The sequence below is a fragment of the Papio anubis genome, chromosome 4 (assembly GCF_008728515.1).
Source record: "Papio anubis isolate 15944 chromosome 4, Panubis1.0, whole genome shotgun sequence".
NCBI classification, from domain to species: Eukaryota; Metazoa; Chordata; class Mammalia; order Primates; family Cercopithecidae; genus Papio; species Papio anubis.
The window spans coordinates 17063475-17082121 of NC_044979.1; the positions used below are offsets into that span (position 1 = coordinate 17063475).

Here is an 18647-nt window from a genome sequence, read left to right on the forward strand (position 1 = left end):
TGATGACTCCAAAATCCATATATCATACCTGAAAACAACCATGTGGTGGTGATCCCTTACAGAGCGTGTAGAATGAGAATGGAACATGAGGGACACCAACGTTCAAAGCAGGACGATATCTAAAGGTACCTAAAAGGATATGGGCCAAGAAAATCAAATGTGGCATGAAAAGTATCCCTTTAATTTAATAACTAAGAGGCCATTAATGACCTCATCAAGAGCAGGTTCAATCAAATGGTGGGATACAAGCCATTTTACTAAGCTTATTCTCAAATGGAGGTAGGACTGCAAGTGTGAGATACACTTCTGAGGATGGTGTCAACGGAAGATGAGAGCAGGTCACCAAACACATGGGAATGCAGACTTGAGTGAAGATGTATGAGCTAGGAAAGATTCTGACAAACAGAGGAGAGAGAAAGCGAAAGTCTGAGACTAAAGACGTAAGTGAGGAAATGGACAACCAATGGGAGGTGAAAGAACGGGAAGAGTCAGAGGGGCTGACCAGGAGGATGGCTGCCTCAGCCACTGAGACAGAGAGAAAGGATGTCAATATGCACTCTGGGGTAACTGCCCATGTTTTTCATATTCTCTTTGAACTAGGAGTTAGGCTGCTTAAGAATAAGTATAGAGAAGATAGAGTGGGTAAGGAAATTCGTGAGTATTTCAAAATAAAATTTGTAGAAATTGAAAGAGTAACCTATGAATTTAGGGTATAATTTCCTTCCGAAGGACTCAACAGCCTAGTTTGTGAATTCCAAGTGGTCCGTCAATAAGGCTGATATTTGCCCTCTGCACACTCATCCTTTCATTCTCATTTGTTCCATCTTCCATAAGTAAAATGTGTGTCAAGTGTCTTCTATGTACTGGGCCTACAGGACAACACTGAGCAAGACAAACAGCACCCCTGCCTGTAGAGTCTTATGATATAACAGAAGAAACAAACAACAGAAAATCACTAATAGCAATGAACAATATATGAGGAGTTCATAGAACTATGGAGAAAATGTAAGAGGATTGTCTAATCCTGACTAGAGGGGACAAGGAAGGCTTGCTTAAAGAAATAACATTTGAGACTTGGAGGAATGACAGTTGCCTAAGGAAGAAGAGAAAGTCAGAGTGTTCCACGGAGAACAGCATGTGCAAAGACATTCCAAGAAATCCTGAAACAGAAAGAACATGTCACTTTGGAAGATAGGAAAGGTCCATGTGTTAAAGTATAAAATGTTGCAAGTCCAGAGATGTATGCAGGGGCCAAGCACATGTAGAGCTGGTAAGAATATTGTGCTTCGAGTCTCAAAGCAATAGCAATCTGTACTTACAAAGGATTACTCTAGCAACAGTGTCCAAAACAGATTAGAAACCGGCAAAGTAGGTGCCAGAACAGTGAGGAGGCCATTATTAAGGACCCAGGCAAGAGATGATAGTAGTATGGACAAAAGCCATGACAGTGAGGACAGGAAAAAGAAACTCAATACATTAAGAGATGTAGAGGGAGCAAAATCCTTTATAATGTATGACCTGGATGCGGGGAATGAAGGAGGATAAAGGATGATGCATAAATTCCTAGTTTGGGAATTTTTTTTTTTTTTTTGACACAGAGTCTCTCTCTGTCACCCAGGTAGAGTGTGGAGTGCAATGGTGTGATCTCGGCTCACTGCAGCCTCTGCCTCCTGGGTTCATGCAATTCTCCTGCCTCAGCCTCCCGAGTAGCTGGGATTATAGGCATGCACCACCACACCCAGCTAATTTTTATATTTTTAGTAGAGATAGGGTTTCGCCATGTTGGCCAGGCTGGTGTCAAACTGCTGACCTTAGTTGATCCGCCTGCCTTGGACTCCCAAAGTGCTGGGATTACAGGCGTGAGCCACCACGCCTGGCCTAGTTTGGGAAATTGGATGGTGAGTGGTACCAATTACTGGGAAGGAACAGGTTTGGCAGGAAAGCTTTTTACTTTATTTTTCATCTGTTAAGTTTGAGGCACCCGTGAAGCATCCAAATAGACAAATAAGTAGCTGAATGTATATACAGGTCTGCAATTCAAAAGAGGTCTTTATAGAGACAAAAATCTGGGAGATGGCTTCATATTGCTGGTAACTGAAGACATCATGAGTGATGAGATCATGCAGGAAGAGGATATAAAGTGAGAAGAAGGCCTAGGGCAGAGTTCTAGAGAGCTACTCCTCTAATGCCTGAGTAGAAGGGAAGAGAAAAGTAACAAAGGAGGTTGGGCACAGTGGCTCACACCTGTAATCCCAGCACTTTGGGAGGCAGAGGCGGGAGGATCACCCGAGGTCAGGACTTCAAGACCAGCCTGACTAACATGGAGAAACCCTGTCTCTACTAAATACAAAATTAGCCAGGCGTGGTGGCGCATGCCTGTACCCCAGCTACTCAGGAGGCTGAGGCAGAGGTTGCGGAGAGCTGAGATCATGCCATTGCACTCCAGCCTGGGCAACAAGAGCGAAACTCCGTCTCAAAAAAAAAAGAAAAAAAAGAAGTAACAAAGGAGAAGAAGAAGAACAGGCAGAGACAGAGAAGGAAAAATAGGATTTGGGGAGTCAAAAGACAAAAAAGTGAAGCATTTCAAGGAGAGTCAACAGGGTCTAAAGCTGAGTGGCTGATATGGTTTGGCTGTGTCCCCACCAAATCTCATCCTGAACTACAGTTTCCGTAATCCCCATGTGTCATGGGAGGGGCCCAACAGGAGGTAATTGAATCATGGGGGTGGTTACCTCCACCCTGTGCTCATGAAAGTGAGTTCTCACAAGATCGGATGATTTTATAAAGGGGCTTTCCCCCTTTTGCTCAGCACTTCTCCTTGCTGTCATCATGTGAAGGAGGATGTGTTTGCTTCCCATTTTGTCATGACTATAAGTTTCCTGAGGCCTCCCCAGCATGTGGAACTGTGAGTCAATTAAACCTCTTCCCTTTATAAATTACCCAGTCTCAGGTATCTTTATTAGCAGCATGAGAACAGACTAACACAGTGGTCAAGAGGAATGCAAAATAAAACTGGTGAAAATAATTATAATGAAAATTGGAGAGGATGTGGCATGAGTGGGAGATAGGAAAGCAGAGAGAACCTATTCAAAAAGTTTTATCAGCAGAGTGTGCTGTCATGCACCTATAGTCTCAGCTTCTCAGGAGGCTGAAGTGGGAAGATCACTTGCGCCCAGGATTTTGAGGCTGCAGTGAGTTATGATCGCACCACTGCGCTCCAGCCTGGGTGACAGAGCGAGATCCCATCTCTAAACACAACAAAAACAAAAACAAACCTTTAGTTGTGAAAATGAGAGGAAATGAGAGATTAAAAAGCCCAGGAATGACGTGAAAAATGGAGTTGAGGAACGTATGATGTGTTGGATCAAGGAATCTACAATATAAAAAAGATGAAAAGCAAGGAAGAGTGATAGATTGGGAAGAAAACAGAGGCGCCAAGGGACAAGAAATCCTAATAACACTGAAGAGCAGAAGTAACGGAATGAAAAAAACTGGAATAATAGCAGGCCGTAATGACCGAATGGGATACCGAAGTGGAACAGGGGCAAGTGATAAAGTTTAGCATTCAACCAATGAGAAGGGGGTGAAGTTGGAAGAAGGTGCAGTAGTGGGTCAAAGCTGCAGATACAGGAGAAGTCAAGGAAAGTGGGGGTAGGTTGTTAGGTAGGTCATCCATATGGACACTCAGGGTGTCCGGGAAGATAACAGGACTTAGAAAGAAAGTGACATTGATAAGCCAGGCACCAAAGCCTAAGCTGAATGTAACCGAAATCCTAGAAGGCTGGAATATTTATGGTTTTATTAGATAGCCAGATATAAGGCTTGAAGGATGGAAGATGTATAAGATGGAAGATAAATGGTTTGGAACAGCTACTGAAGGGCCAGGAGAATCCCAACATCCTTACACCCCGATCCCATTTGAAAGGACAGAGATGGGAGCAAGATGACGGATAAAAGGGAGGGCTAATGTGCATTGCATCTCCCACCTGGACAGACAGAACAGTGTGTGGAGAATCACACTGTGATCTTTTGTTCCAAGAACCACCACAGGAATGTACCAGGAAAACTGAAAGAATTCACAGATCCTTTGAAAGAAGTGACACACTGTTGCAAATGCTGCAAGACAGAGGAAAAACTGTGATTCCCCAAAGTGTGAGGTGGGAAAACCTGCCTCTGAACACACATCCCCACCAGGGAATTTGAAAATCCAGATCATGGGCAAAGGATTTAACCTCACACAGAGCTGGAACAAATGTAGGGAACTGTGTGAAATAAAAAAGTAGAAGCAGCAGCAGGAAGAACCTTGTAGGCACACCCAGTCTCCAGCTCAAGCCCACAGATGCCATCCCTGACTATATCTTGCAGGAGCCACCAACATTGTGGGCAGACAAGTGTGAAGAGTGTGGCCTGAAAGCCTTGCCTGCTTTCTCAGCGGGGAAGCTTATGACCTGGGGCAGGTCTGAGTTCTGCGCACAGGCTGCCTGGATCTAAACTTGGCACTGTTAGCAGAGCACTCTGGAAGTGAGAACAGCCTCACTAAATGCGTGGGAGCTGGATGAGGCCTTTCACTACCAGCTATCCCCTACTTCCCTGGTGAACTACACGGCACAACAGAAGCAGCCATAATACCCTCTGGAACATAACCCCACTGGCCTGAGAACCACCTCCCCATACCCCACAGTGGCCACAGCAAGCCCTCCCCAAGGACAGTCTTAGCTCAGACCCACCTAACCCTGCCCCCACCTGAAGGTATTTCTCTATGAGCCCTGGTAGCTGAACACAAAATATAGAAACTCTTGGGAGTTTTATGGCCCCACCCATCACCTGAGAAACCAGAATACTTGCCCCAACTTAGGGCAAGTTCAAATCCCACTATTACTACCGCAGTTGGTGTTCTCTTGCAAGTGCCACCTCCTGGCTGAAGGTCAACCAACTCAGGCCATTACCACAACTCATGACAGAGTAACACTGCTACCAGGAAGGAGAAAACAACAGCTAACACCACTGCCTGCAACATCCTGGCTAACCAAACGTCCTGAGTCTATCCATGTGACAACTTCACTACTTGCATAACCAGCATTCAAGAAAGCCAGCACACTAAACCTATCTACAGCCAAGGATCCTCACAGAGTCTACATCATTCACCTGCCACTTCCACCAGAGCAGGTGCCGGTACCCATGGCTGACAGACCTGAAGATGGATTACATCATAGGACTCTTTGCAGACATTCTCTAGCACCGGCCCAGAGCCCGCTATCCCTGCTGGGTGGCTAGATCCAGAAGACCAGTAACAATCATTGCACTTTGGTTCTCAGGAAGCCCCATCCCTAGGAGGAGCAGGAGAGCACGACATCAAGGAATCACTTCATGGTACAAAAGAATCTGAAGAGCAGGCCTTGAGTTCCAGATCCTTCTGCTTGTGGGTAGTTTCTCACAGCACAGACAAAATTGCAGCACTAGACGCAGTAGGGAAAGTTTGCACCTAAACCCCAACAGGCAGGCAGCCTCTGATCACACAGGGCCTTGGAGAAGAGGTCCTTGTTCCCCACTGGCACTCCACTGCAGAGGAACTCAAACAAATCAGCAAGAAAAAAGCAAATAATTCCATCAAAAAGTGGCCTAAGGACATGAATAGACAATTCTCAAAAGATACACAGATGGCCAACAAGTATATGAAAAAAATGCTCAATATCACTAATTATCAGGGAAATGCAAATTTTAAAAAAATGAGATACCACCATACTCCTGCAAGAATGGCCGTAATTAAAAAATTAAAAAATAACAGATGTTGGCATGGATGTGGTAAAAGGGGAACACTTACGCTGCTAGTGGGAATGTAAATTAGTACAACCACTATGGAAAACAGTATGGAGATTCCTTAAATAACTAAAAGCAGAACTACCATTAAATCCAGCAATCCCACTACTGGATATCTACCCAAAGGAAAAGAAGTCATTATATGAAAAAGACACTTGCATATGCATGTTTATAGCAGCAAAATTTGCAACTGCAGAAATATGGAACCAACCTAAATGCCCATCAACCAACGAGTGGCTAAAGAAAAGGTGGTATATATACACCATGGAATACTACTCAGCCATAACATAAAATGAAATAATGGCATTTGCAGCAAACTGGATGGAGTTGGAGACCATTACTCTAAGTGAAGTAACTCAGGAATGGAAAGCCAAATACCATATATTCTCATTTATAAGTGAGAGCTAAGCTATGAGGACACAAAGGCATGAGAATGATATAAGGGACTCAGGGGAAAGGTGGGAGTTGGGTGAGGAATAAAAGACTACACACTGGGTACAGTGTACACTGCTCCAGTAACAGGTACACCAATATCTCAGAAACCACCACTAAAGAACTTATCTGCGTAACCAAAAACCACCACCTGTTGCCCAAAAACTATTAAAATAAAATGTGTAAAAACCACAATAATAAAATGACCTGATTCGGGGGGAAAAAAAAAAAGAAGAAGAAGAAAGAAAGGACAAGGCAGCTTCCACTCAAGAAGACGACAGGGTAAGACTTTCTCATGGTAAAAACAAGTTTGGTATAAAGAACGTGAGCACTGTTCTGTGAAAAGGTTGGGGATATATAGGCAAAAAAATGGGGGGAGGGCAACAAAAGGTAAAGTATCACAGCATAATAAAGGCCATATATCATGAGCCCACAGCTAACATCATACCCAATTTTGAAACACTGGAAGTTTTTCTTCTAAGATCAGGAATAAGACAAAGATGTTACTCACCACTTCTACTCAACATAGCACAGGAAGTTCTAGCCAGAGCAATGAGGCAAGAACAAGAAATAAAGGTATCCAAATTGGAAAGGAAGAGGTAAAATTATCCCTATTCACAGATGACATAATCTTATATGTAGAAACCCTAAAGATTCTACACCCAAAAAAAAAAAAAAAAAGCTGTTAGAACTAATAAATTCAGCAAAGTCGCAGAATACACACCACACAAAAATCAGTTATATTTTTATATCCTAAGAATGAACAATCTGAAAAGGAAATTAAGAACACAATCCCATTAACAATTGTGTCAAAAGAATGAAATACTTAGGAATAAACATAAGCAAGTAGGTAAAAGACATGTTAAAAACTACAAAACACTGCTGAAAGAAATTAAAGAGGATAATTAAATAAAAAGACATCCCATGTTCATAAATTAGAAGACTTAATATTGTTAAAATGTCTATTCTACAAAGCAATGTACAGATTCAATGCAATCCCAATGACATTTTTTGCAAAAATAGAAAAACTGTCCCAAAATTCATATGGAATCTCAAGAAACCCCCAAATATCCAAAACAATCTTGAAAAAGAACAAGGATGGAAGCCTCATACTTACAGAATTTTAAAATATATTACAAAGCAACAGTAATCAAACCAGTGTGGTATTGGCATAAATACAGATATATAGACTAATGAACACAGAGAGCCCAGAAATAAATCCTCATCTATATGGTCAAATGATCTTCAACAGGGATGCCAAGACCACACAATGGGGAAAGGACAGTCTCTTCAACAAATGGTATTGAGAAAACTAGATATCCATATGGAAAATAATGAAGCTGAACCCCTATCTTATATCATATTAAAAAAATTAACTCAAAATCTGTTAAAGACCGAAATGTAAGACCCAATACAAAACTCCTAGAAGAACACACAGGGAAAGGCTTCCTGACACCGGATTTAGCAATGGTTTCTTAAATATAACACCAAAAGCAGAGACAAACAAAAGCAAAAGTAGACAAATGGGCCTTAACCAAACTAAAAACAACATATATCAAAGGACATGATCAATCGTGTAAAAAGGCCAGCTACAGAATAGGAAACAATATATTCTAAATTCTATAATCTCACAAGGGGTTAGTATCTGGAATTCATAAAGAACTCTTACAAGCCAACAACAACAACAAAAAAACTCAATTAAAAATGGAAAAAGGACTTGAACAGACATTTCTCCAAAGATTTTTAAATGGCCAACATGCATGTGAAAAGATGCTCAACTTCCTTAATCATTAGAGAGATGCAAACCAAAACCACAATGACATATCATCTCACACCCATAAGGATAGCCCATATCAAACAAACAGAAAATAATGAGTGTTGATGAGGGTGTGGAGAAACTGAAAACCTTGTAAACTGTTGGTGGGATTGTAAAATGATGAGCTACAATGGAAAAACAGTATGAAGGCTCTTCAAAAAATTAAAAATAGACTACCATATGATCTAGCAATCCCACTTCTGGGCATATATCCAAAACAATTAAAAACAGGATCTCCAACAGGTATCTGTACACTCGAGTTAATTGTAGCATGTTTCACAATAGTCAAGAGGTAAAAGTAACCAAAATGTCCATTGACAGATATAAAGCCCATACCTCTTTAAACATAAAGAATGTATCTTTACATTTAGAGATAATATAGGCCGGGCACAGTGGCTCACACCTGTAATCCCAGCACTTTGGTAGGCCAAGGCGGGCAGATCACCTGAGGTCAGGAGTTCGAGACCAGCCTGGCCAACAGTGTAAAACCCTGTCTCTACTAAAAATGGAAAAATTAGCCAGGCATGGTGCACGCGCCTGTAGTCGCAGCTGCTTGGGGGGCTGAAGCAGGAGAATCACTTGAACCTGGGAGGCAGAGGTTGCAGTGAGCCAAGATCACACCATTGCACTCCAGCCTGGGTGACAGAGCAGGATTCCATTTCAAAAAAAAAAAAAAAGAAAAGGTAAAGATAAACATTATGGACATTTTAAGTGAAACAAGCCAACCACAAAAAGATAAATACTATATGACTCACTGACACAAAGTATAAAGTGGTCAAATTCCTAGAAACAGAAAGTAGAATAGTGGTTGTCAAGGGCAGCTGGGATGGGGCAGGAATGGGCAGTTGTTCAATGGGTATAGAGTTTCAGTTTTGCAAGATGAAAAAGTTCTAGAGATCTGTTGAACAACAATGTGAATATACTTAACACCATCAAACTGTAGATTTACAAATGGTTAAGGTGAAAATGTTTATGTCCCGTGTTTTTTCACAATTTTTTAAAAAAGGCTAAATAGTACCAAATCATGCAAGAGAACAGTCTGAGAAAAAGAAGAGCAATAGGACAACAGGCATTTGCATTTGCAGCAGTAACATTGAACGTCAAGGGTGGAGAAAGAGCAAAATGAGGCCTCCAGGCTGCCACCACACTTCTGGCTCAAGCTGTTTCAGATCCAATTTAGAACAAGGCCTCCATTAGTCCTGAAGACTTAATGGTCCTTTTTTAAAGTCTCAAGGTTACGTGGGCAAGAACTTATCATGGTTCCTCTAAAGACATCCTGAACAGAGTACACAGTTCCTCGAATCTTCACCTAGAAACAGCAGGAATCCTCAGTGGGTGGGAATTTCCCCCGACTGACCTAGCCATGACCTAGATTGGATGCGCCTGCAAAGGGGCCTTAAGGACTCAAGTGTAGTTAGAAAAAGGAGAAGCCAAACATTCCATGCTCTATTTGTTAAAATATCTGCTCCACCCTTTTCTTAACTACAAATTTTAAACTTCTTACGTCTGCTCTTTTCCTTAGATGCTGGCTAATGGAATTTGAGCATCTGGCCTTGACAATACTTAGAAAGAAAAGAAGGGGAATATATTCCAATTTTTCCACAGCTGCAAAAAAAGCAGACATCACGTTGTATCATAAAGTTATTCTCACAGTGGTGAATTGAGAGTGTTCACAAAATATCAATATGAATCTCTTTTCCAATGTTAAGACTTTTAGTTCAAAGAGTAATTGTCCTGTTTTCTGTTCAACAAAGCAGTCATTTAAGACATCTGGATTTTAGTGTTGCTACATACTTAAAATGTAGTCCGTAATCTCCAAAAGACTGCAATTTGATTGGCTGCCATCATAATTTGTATAATTTGTATACAAAAACTTATCTGTTTATTTAAATCTTATTACTGTGTTAAACTAGAAGAGGAGCTTTGGCACTTTCTTCTCCCTCCATGCATGAAGACTAATAAAATCCATGACTCCTCTGAATTCTTTATTTAAACAAAAGGTTTGAAAGTCTACTTCTCATTTAAATCAATGTAGGCTAATGGGATAGATGAGGATAGTCACAGGGGATAGAGGAACAAATTCAGTAAGTGTCCCTTGATGACAGATCAAGAGACTATAGTAAGAAACAGAAGGAATAAAATGCCAGGGAGACATGAGTTCCAGTCCTTGCTTACTACTGTGAAAGGAAAATAAATCTTGGGGCCTCAAAATCACTAAGCTAAAGAAAAAAAGTCAAGCTGGGAACTGCTTGGGGCAAAAGTGCCTCCCATTCTTTTTTTTTTGAGACAGGGTCTCACTCTCCCACCCAGGCTGGAGTGCAGTGGCCTGATTTCAGCTCATCACAATCCCAGCCTCCCAGGCTCAAGCGATTCTCTTGCCTCAGCCTCCCGAGCAGCTGGGACTACAGGTGTGCACCACTACTGTCTGGCTAATTTTTGTATTTTTGGTAGAGATGGGGTTTCACCATGTTGGCCAGGCTGGTCTCTAACTCCTGACCTCAAAGGATCCACCTGCCTCGGCCTCCCAAAGTGCAGGGATTACAGGCGTGAGCCACCGCACCCTGCCGCCTCCCATTCTATTCAAAGTCATCCCTCTGCTTACTGAGATACATACATATCTGATTGCCTACTTGGGAGAGACCAATCAGAAACTCAAAAGAATGCAACCATTTGTCTCTTATCTACCTATGACCTGGAAGCTTCCTCCCTACTTTCAGCTGTCTCGCTTTTGTTTCAAGTTGTTCCACCTTTCCAGACCAAAACCAATGTTCATCTTACATATACTGATGTGTCATATCTCCCTAAAATGTATAAAACCAAGCTGTGCTCAGACCACCTTGGGCACATGTCATCAGGACCTCGTGAGGCTGTGTCACAGGCGCACGTCCTTAACCTTGGTGAAATAAACTTACTAAATTGACTAAGCCCTGTCTCAGATTTTTGGTGTTTACACTACTAACTTGGGAAAGGACTTATCTTTCTCTAGGATGTCTTAATTTCTTCAACTATAAATGTAATGAATAAAAATAGCTTCCTTTCTGATCTACTTTATTCTCTATCCACTGGATATGAGTACACATGTAGTTCCAGCTCTGGGTACAAGAAGTCTTTGTTTTTGCTTTGAATCGCATTGATTTTTCTTTTACACCACGTGTTTTATAGAGACAAGCACAGCTGAACAAGATTTTAACCCGAAGCTCTTTGGGGCTGTTTCACTGTGGGTGCAAAGGTGGAGTGGGACTGTCAGATAATTACCAGTGTTTTCCATAGAGCCAATGGCCTCCCCAGGTCAGCAGGCAGAGCCCAGCTGTAGTTTTCTTCCAATGGTTTCGAAGCGTTTTAAAGAACACCGTCATCTTCTAGAGATTTGCTAGGTTAGTAGAGGCAGAAAAAGAAAAAAAAAAAATTTATCCATGATCTTCATGTAATGTCCCTATTCCTCTATCTTCCATTCTTTTATCCTCTCCCACTCTTTTTCCCACTCATTCCTCTTCCTCCTTACCTTTTCTCCTCTGGCCTTAGCTCATCTTCTCCCTTCTATTCCCATAATCTTCATCTTCTCACCCACCCACACATCCACCTTTCTTTCTTCCTTCACGTATTTCCACCTAACCTATACTTCTTCCCTCTCTGATCACTTTTTCCTCATGGTAATAGAAGGAAGAGGGATGGGGCAGAAAGAGAGGAAGGGAATTCCAGGCTTCCTCTGGTTTTTCTGACTCCTTGCAGCCTCACTGTACCACTGTTTAAGAGTATACATTTGTCTATCCATCATAAGTGTCCCAAAAACACAATAATAATACGAAGGGCGAGTTCAAAATAGAAGAAAATACCAGGTCCTCAACAGGAAAAGAAACAGAAAACATGTATAGAAAATTCAATGAAGAGGCAATGCACATGGCTATCTAAAAATGTTCAACTTCCTGAATAATCAAAGACATGCAAATTACAGAGATCATTATTGACCAAAATAATTTTTTAAATGATCGTATTCACTAATGACATAATAAAATGATAGACACTCATACACTCCTTTAAAGAAGGCAAATTAGGAAGACTTTACTAAAAAACAGAGTGACATAACAGAATATCTTTATTCTTCATGACACTTATTATTTGATGATGCTTATATTCACTTGCTCGTTTATTAGCCTAATCCTACTGGAATGTAAACTCCATGAGAGTAAGCACATTACTCTGGTCACTGCTGTATCCCGTGCCTAAAGTAAGATCCAGCATACAATAGCTGTTTAAGAAATATTTGTTCAATGAATAAGTTAAATAGCAATTAAATATTTTTTTACCCCAAATTTGTACTGATGTGGAAAAAACCCAAAACATAATGTTAAGTAAAATTAGCAGGATAAAAAGCCATATATAATTGGCATTATCCCAATTATGTTCAAACATGAGTATAAATTTTAAAAAAAACCAATAGAATTAAACAAAAACAAATTTTTTTTTTTAGACAGGGTCTCACTCTGTCATCCAGGATGGAGTCCAGTGGCACAATCGTAGCTCACTATAACTTCTGGGCCCAAAAAAATCTCCTGCCTCAGCCTCCCGAGTAGCTGGAACCACAGGCACGTACCACTACACTTGGCTAATTTTTTGTTAGAGACAAGGTCTCACTATGTTGCCCAGGCTGGTCTCAAACTCCTGGCCTCAAGCAATCATCCCACCTTGGCCATCTAAATTGCTGGGATTATAGACGTAAGCCACTGCACCTGGCTCAAAAACAAAATTTTAAAGTAGATCCCTCTAGGTTGTGGAATGGTGGGTGATGTTTATTTTATTTTTTAAATTGCAATGTACTTTCTAAGTTTTTGAAAATGAACTTAATTATTTTCTAGATAAACAAAAATTTAAGAAAAAATTTTTTATGACTATCTGTTAGTGAGGTATATAGACCAAGAAAAAGAAACTGTTTCCACTTAAAAGTCCAGTTCTTTTATGACTCCCTTTAAATTCCATTGGTTAAAATTCCTCTCAAGGGAAGAAACATCCTTATCGAAAGCAGCAGTGAAGCCAGTGCCAGGGAGACCATCTTCCTGTGAATCCCATACACCGTCAGGCTGACACATGATTCCAAACCCCCAACTAATTATTGAACTCCTCTCCATCTGACCCTAAATCACTCCTTCATTCAAGAGCCCTTTAATGAACACCTATGTGGTAGGCTCTGTGCTGAGTGTGAGGGCAGAGAAGAACCGGTCTCATTCGTTCCCAAGTAATCACAACTGTCAAACCCACAATGCTAACACAATTATACAATTATGATTGCAGTACAGTGAGATAAATGAGTCAGCACAAGGCTTTCTGAGAGTCTGCAAGAATGAACCTAACCTGGTCTAGGGCTGAGGGGGTGACGCACAGTCAATGAAGTCTTCCCTGAGCCCTGAAGAATGAGGAGGAGTCACTAAAGTAACGAAGGAGCTTTGTGGATGCTATTGTCTGAATGCTGTGTTCCCCAAAAATGCTGATATGGAAGCCCTATCCCCAGTGAGATGGTATTAGGAGATAGAGCCTTCGGGAGATAATTGGGTCATGAGAGTGGCTCCCATGAAAGGGATTAGTGTCCTTATAAGACTAGATTCTACAGAGATGGTGTCTCTGCATTGTGAGGATACAGCAAGAGATATCTACAAACCAAGGAAGAGGGCTGTCACCAAGCACTCAACCATGCTGGCACCCTGACTTTGGACTTCCAGCCTCCAGAACTGTGAGAATTAAATTTCTGTTGTTTAAGCCACCCAGTTTTTGTTTTTTTTTTTTTTTTTTTTACAGTAGCCCAAACTGAGAGTGTACAAAGGCATAAAAGACAGTAAAGTGTGTTGAGAGAAACATACGTAGGTAGTGAGGGGAGAACCAGGTTCATGGCTGAGACCCCTATAACGAGAGAAAGATTAACAAGAGAAAAACATACATATTTATTTAAGGTAAGTTTTAGGTGACACAGGAACCTTCCTAAGAAAATGAATACCCAGAAACAGGTAAATTCATGTATTTTTATGCTAGGTTTGATGCAGAGTGGACGGCCATGGAGAAGTATGACTGGAAAAAGGGGGTATGATCTAACAGTAATACGCTAGGGAGAACTTAGCAAGGCCTGTTTGTTCAGATTCTTCTCTGTGTACCTGTGTCTTCAAAGATAAGGGCATTCCTTTCCTCAATCCTATACTCATAGAATGAGCACCTCTCACAGGAGGGTCTTATACAGAAGAAGATCAAAGAATTATTTCATGGCCTGCTTCAGGTGAGAAGAGTGGAAAGCCACAAAGTGACTTTCCTGCTTCAGTTGTTTCCTCTAATGCCAACGAGTCATATTTTGGGGCAGTGTGTCCTGTACCCCATCAAAAGCAGAGTAAAAATTGGAGTGTCTAGAACAGGGGTTCTCAACCTTTAGTGCAGAACTTGTTAAAAACACAGAATCCTGGAAACTGCCCCCTCCCCAAAGAGTCTCATTTGTTTTGGAATTAAGCTGTCATCTTCACTTTTAACAAGTACTCCCATGTTGGTTGTAATGGAGGTCACCACTACACCAGACTTTGAGAAACAGTGGTTTAGAGATAAAGGATTGAGGACCAGGGGGATTAGAAAAGATCTTGAACCCACATTAAGGACTTTGGCTATTATTTTGAAGACAATGAAAAACCTTTAATGAGCTTTAAGCAGGTGGGTGATATAATCATATTTGAACTGTTAAAAGACCACTTTGTAGCAGAATGAAAAATAAACTGGAAGAAGCTAAAATTAAAGCTAAAGAGAACCATTAGGAAGTTATTGCCATAATCTCTAGGCACCTAAAAGAACAAACCAAGATAAAGGATGGATTTGGAAAGCTTTAGAAAGCAGAAATTGGCAGCACTTGGTGGTTCATTGACTGTAGGAAGTGAAAGAGGAGGAACCAAGCCAGGTTTTTGTGCTTGGGTGACTGATTGAATAGTGATTTCAATCATTTAGATATGAGTGGTAGGTTTGTGGAGAATAGTGCGGTTTAAGAGACACTGAATTTGACATGCCTGTGGAGCATCCAGGTGGAAATGTTTTTCTCACTAGACAGTGAACCCCTCGTGGGCAAGTTCTGTCTATCCATCTGCAGCACCAGAACCTAGTAAATAGCCAGAATGAATGAACCAACCATCCCATCAATGGATAGGATACTATTGGCCCCATTTTGCAAAGGACTATACTGAAGTCCAAGGGACGGAGTGAGGGAGGGTTCACAAGTTAGCGACAGCTCTGGGACTCGAACCCAGGGCAGCTGACTCCCGCAGTGACCACGAGATCCGCGCGAGGCCCTCCCCCGCCGCGCCGGCCAGGCCCGCACCCCCTACCCTCAAGCCGCGCAGCCGCCTGCACCCACGACGCCTGATGCTCGGGTACCCGAGGCTCTCGGCCCAGCGCGACTCCAGAGGCTCCGCCCAGCGCCCCGGGCCCCCATTCCGACTCCCACCCCGCTCGCGCGCCCGTTCCCAGCGCCCCGCACTCCGCTCCCCGCCCGGACGCCGCTGCACTCACCACGGCTGGTCCAGCTCGCGGCTCTGCCTTTCCTGTGTGCTCCCTCCAGATTCCTCGGCTCGTTCAAGGGAAACCGCTGCCGCCGCCCTCGGGTTCCGCCGCGGGTCTGCGAGCCCGCGCGGGCCGGGGGCGGGAACCGGCTCGGATGCCCAGGGACGGTGGGGGTGGCAGGGCCTGCCGCCCTGAGGCTGCCTTTCCCCGCGTTCCCTCGTTGATTGGCTCACTCTTCCTTTCATCCATCCATCCTTTGCGCAATAATATTTGATGGGAAGTCTGCCAAGGTAACACTGCTTTAGCGCCTGGAACTAAGTCGGAAAATAAATTAACTAAATGAACAAGGCCGTTGGAGATGGTGCTCCGTGCCACGAAGAAAATAAAACGGGTAACGGAAGGCAGCGCGGGTTGGGGGAGAACTGCGTGAAATTAGGCGGCCTGTGCTAGGCCTTCTGAGTACGGGGCCATTGGTCTGAGACCGGAATGTCAAGAAGGAGCAGCTGAAGCAAAGATCCAGGGGAGAGAACCTGGAGAGGGAAGGGCCTGTGCAGAAGCTCAGAAACCTGGGGCAGTCTGGCGAGTTGCAGGCCGGTGCGGGTGAGGCAGAGAGAGCTAAGGAGAAGGGCCAAGCCAAGCGAGGAAGCTGGAGAGGTGGAGACAGGCCACCGCGGCCAGGAGTTTGGACATGACATTAAACAGGGCGAGAAGGCATTGAGGGGGTGCAGTCAGGGGCTGGTGGGACTGGTTTCCATTTTACACATCTCTCTGGCCACAGGTGCTTGATTGGATTCTAAAGAACAAGAGAGCAACGGAGAAGCTAGGCCAATGCCAACCTCCAGACAGTTTACACTCTGTACTCGCCCCCCAGATTGGTGTGGGGACCAAGTCAGGTCCTTCTTCCTTCCAGCATTCAGTCAGCCAACTGTTTTTTAAGACAGGGTCTCACTCTGTCTCTCAGGCTCTAGTGCAGTGGCACAATCTCAGCTCACTGCAACCTCTGCTTCCCGGGTTCAAGCAATTCTCATGCCTCAGGCTCCCGAGTAACTGGGATTACAGGTGCATGTCAACAAGCCCAGCTAAATTTTTTTGTATTTTTAGTAGAGACAGGGGTTTCGCCATGTTGGCCATGCTGGTCTCGAACTCCTGACCTCAAGTGATCCGCCGGCCTCGGCCTCCCAAAGTGCTAGGATTATACGCATGAGCCACAGCACCCGTCCTGTCAACCAACATTTGAAGGTGTGCTAGGCCCTGCAACAGGCACTGGGGGTATGCTCAGGTACAACACCCTTCATGGTTCCTGCCCCATGGCGCTTGAGTCTGCGCATTTCCTACGTGGAGACATGCGTCTTACCTATGTCCCCCTAGTTGAATGCTTCAGAACAAAAACCAAAAAACAAAAGGCTATGGGGGAAAACATTCAATGAAGTTATGGTGCAGTAAACCTATTCCTTATGCCAGAATTGCACCAGTCCTCCTGGGGTCGCTATTGTGTAAGAACTTTCTTTTTTTTTTTTTTTTTTCCAGGTAGTCACCGGCTCTGTCGCTTCAGGCTGGAGTGCAGTGGCCGGATCTCAGCTCACTGCAAGCTCCGCCTCCCGGGTTCACGCCATTCTCCTGCCTCAACCTCCCGAGTAGCTGGGACTACAGGCGCCCGCACCTCGCCCGGCTAGTTTTTTGTATTTTTTAGTAGAGACGGGGTTTCACCGTGTTAGCCAGGATGGTCTTGATCTCCTGACCTCGTGATCCGCCCGTCTCAGCCTCCCAAAGTGCTGATTACAGGCTTGAGCCACCCGCCCGGCCGTAGCAAGAACTTTCTAGCCCTCTCTCCTGAGTCTCCACCTGTAAACTAGGGGACTGAGAACATTACCATTTTAAAAAACCCTTCTAGCTTTAAAATGTTGTCATAGAGTATGGAAGACAATTATTTTCAGTTCTTCTTTTCCAACTATCTAACACGTTTGTGTGTGGAAATAAGCTGCTGAACTGCTCACCTGCAGGCTAGAAAAATCTGAGACTTGATGCTGATGTTCCAAGGTTCAGACTCAGCATATGCTTTAGGGCTTCAGCATGAAAGTGGTTTCCCAAATAAGAAAATGTCAGCTTTGATAAACTTTCCGTAATTGTCCAATCAGAACAATCTAGAAAGAATTTTTTTTTAACTTCACACATACGTATGCTTTTTGCTGGTGTTGTTTTGGGGCTGATTTTATTTTGTTTTGGATTATATGAATAGGGAGTTCTGTACTCATTTCCATTCTTCAGGGCCCCTAAAGACCAGATCCATCATTGCTGGGACATCTGCATCACATGTGAATGTGAGTTTGACCACATGGAATGTGCTCGTGCTTGTATGTTTGCCTGTGGATTTTCCCCTAGAGCCAGAAGGAATGCAACCCTGAGGACCATTTTAGACTTCTGACCTCCAGAATTATAAGATAATAAAAGTTTGTCGTTTTATGCTGCTAAGTATGTAGTAACTTATTACAGCAGCCACAAGAAACGAATTAGTACACACTGTCTTAGAATATGCTTCCTGGAGAATTCGACCTGGGTGACAGGTTGATATTTCAATACTTTTAGTGAATCAGTATTTAAATTATTTCTGTCCACCATTTATGAAGTCCCACACAAACCTCCAGTGTCCCCATTCCTCCTCTCTGCCCATCCTAATCACGTCCTTCCTGCATAGCTCACCTTCACGCAGCCTTTCCTGATAGCCACATCCTTGTTGACCTGCCCCTTTCTTGAATGATGGTAATATTTTTAGTCTGCATCACTTACTTCTGCTATGCATCTTGTATTTTTATAAGAAGGATGGAAATATAGGAGATGGAGGGAATCTGAATACACACCTGCAGGCGGATGTGTAGGTCGGAGTGTTGGAGACCTATACCAATTCTGCTCTCTTCCAAATCCCATTTTACGAGGATGCATTCAGATTCCAGCATAATCAGGCTCATGCTCTAGCCAGCCCTTAATGGGTTCCTGCAGCCCAACAGAAATCTGACAGTCTGACTTAGGCAGCCCCAAGAGCTTCTGTTAGACTGGGCGCGGTGGCTCAAGCCTG

The 18647-nt window shown here is 43.1% G+C and overlaps 1 protein-coding gene across 5 annotated transcripts in view; it reads right to left on the reverse strand.

Moving 5' to 3' along the window:
• Positions 1–18647, reverse strand: part of AGK (acylglycerol kinase) — a 144310-nt gene that overhangs the window by 86068 nt on the left and 39595 nt on the right. The window contains exons 2-3 of one of the 5 annotated variants that reach the window (XM_003896693.5): positions 15587–15859; positions 11321–11435 (exon numbers count right to left, since the gene is read on the reverse strand). In XM_003896693.5, coding sequence (XP_003896742.1) covers positions 11321–11421 — 101 coding nt within the window. In that variant the 5' untranslated portion in view covers positions 11422–11435; positions 15587–15859. Of the gene's footprint in view, positions 1–28; positions 101–11320; positions 11436–11567; positions 12500–15402; positions 15510–15586; positions 15860–18647 lie in introns of those variants that run through there. The other 4 variants (XM_009203987.4, XM_009203988.4, XM_009203989.4 and 1 more) reach the window with 4 other exon arrangements.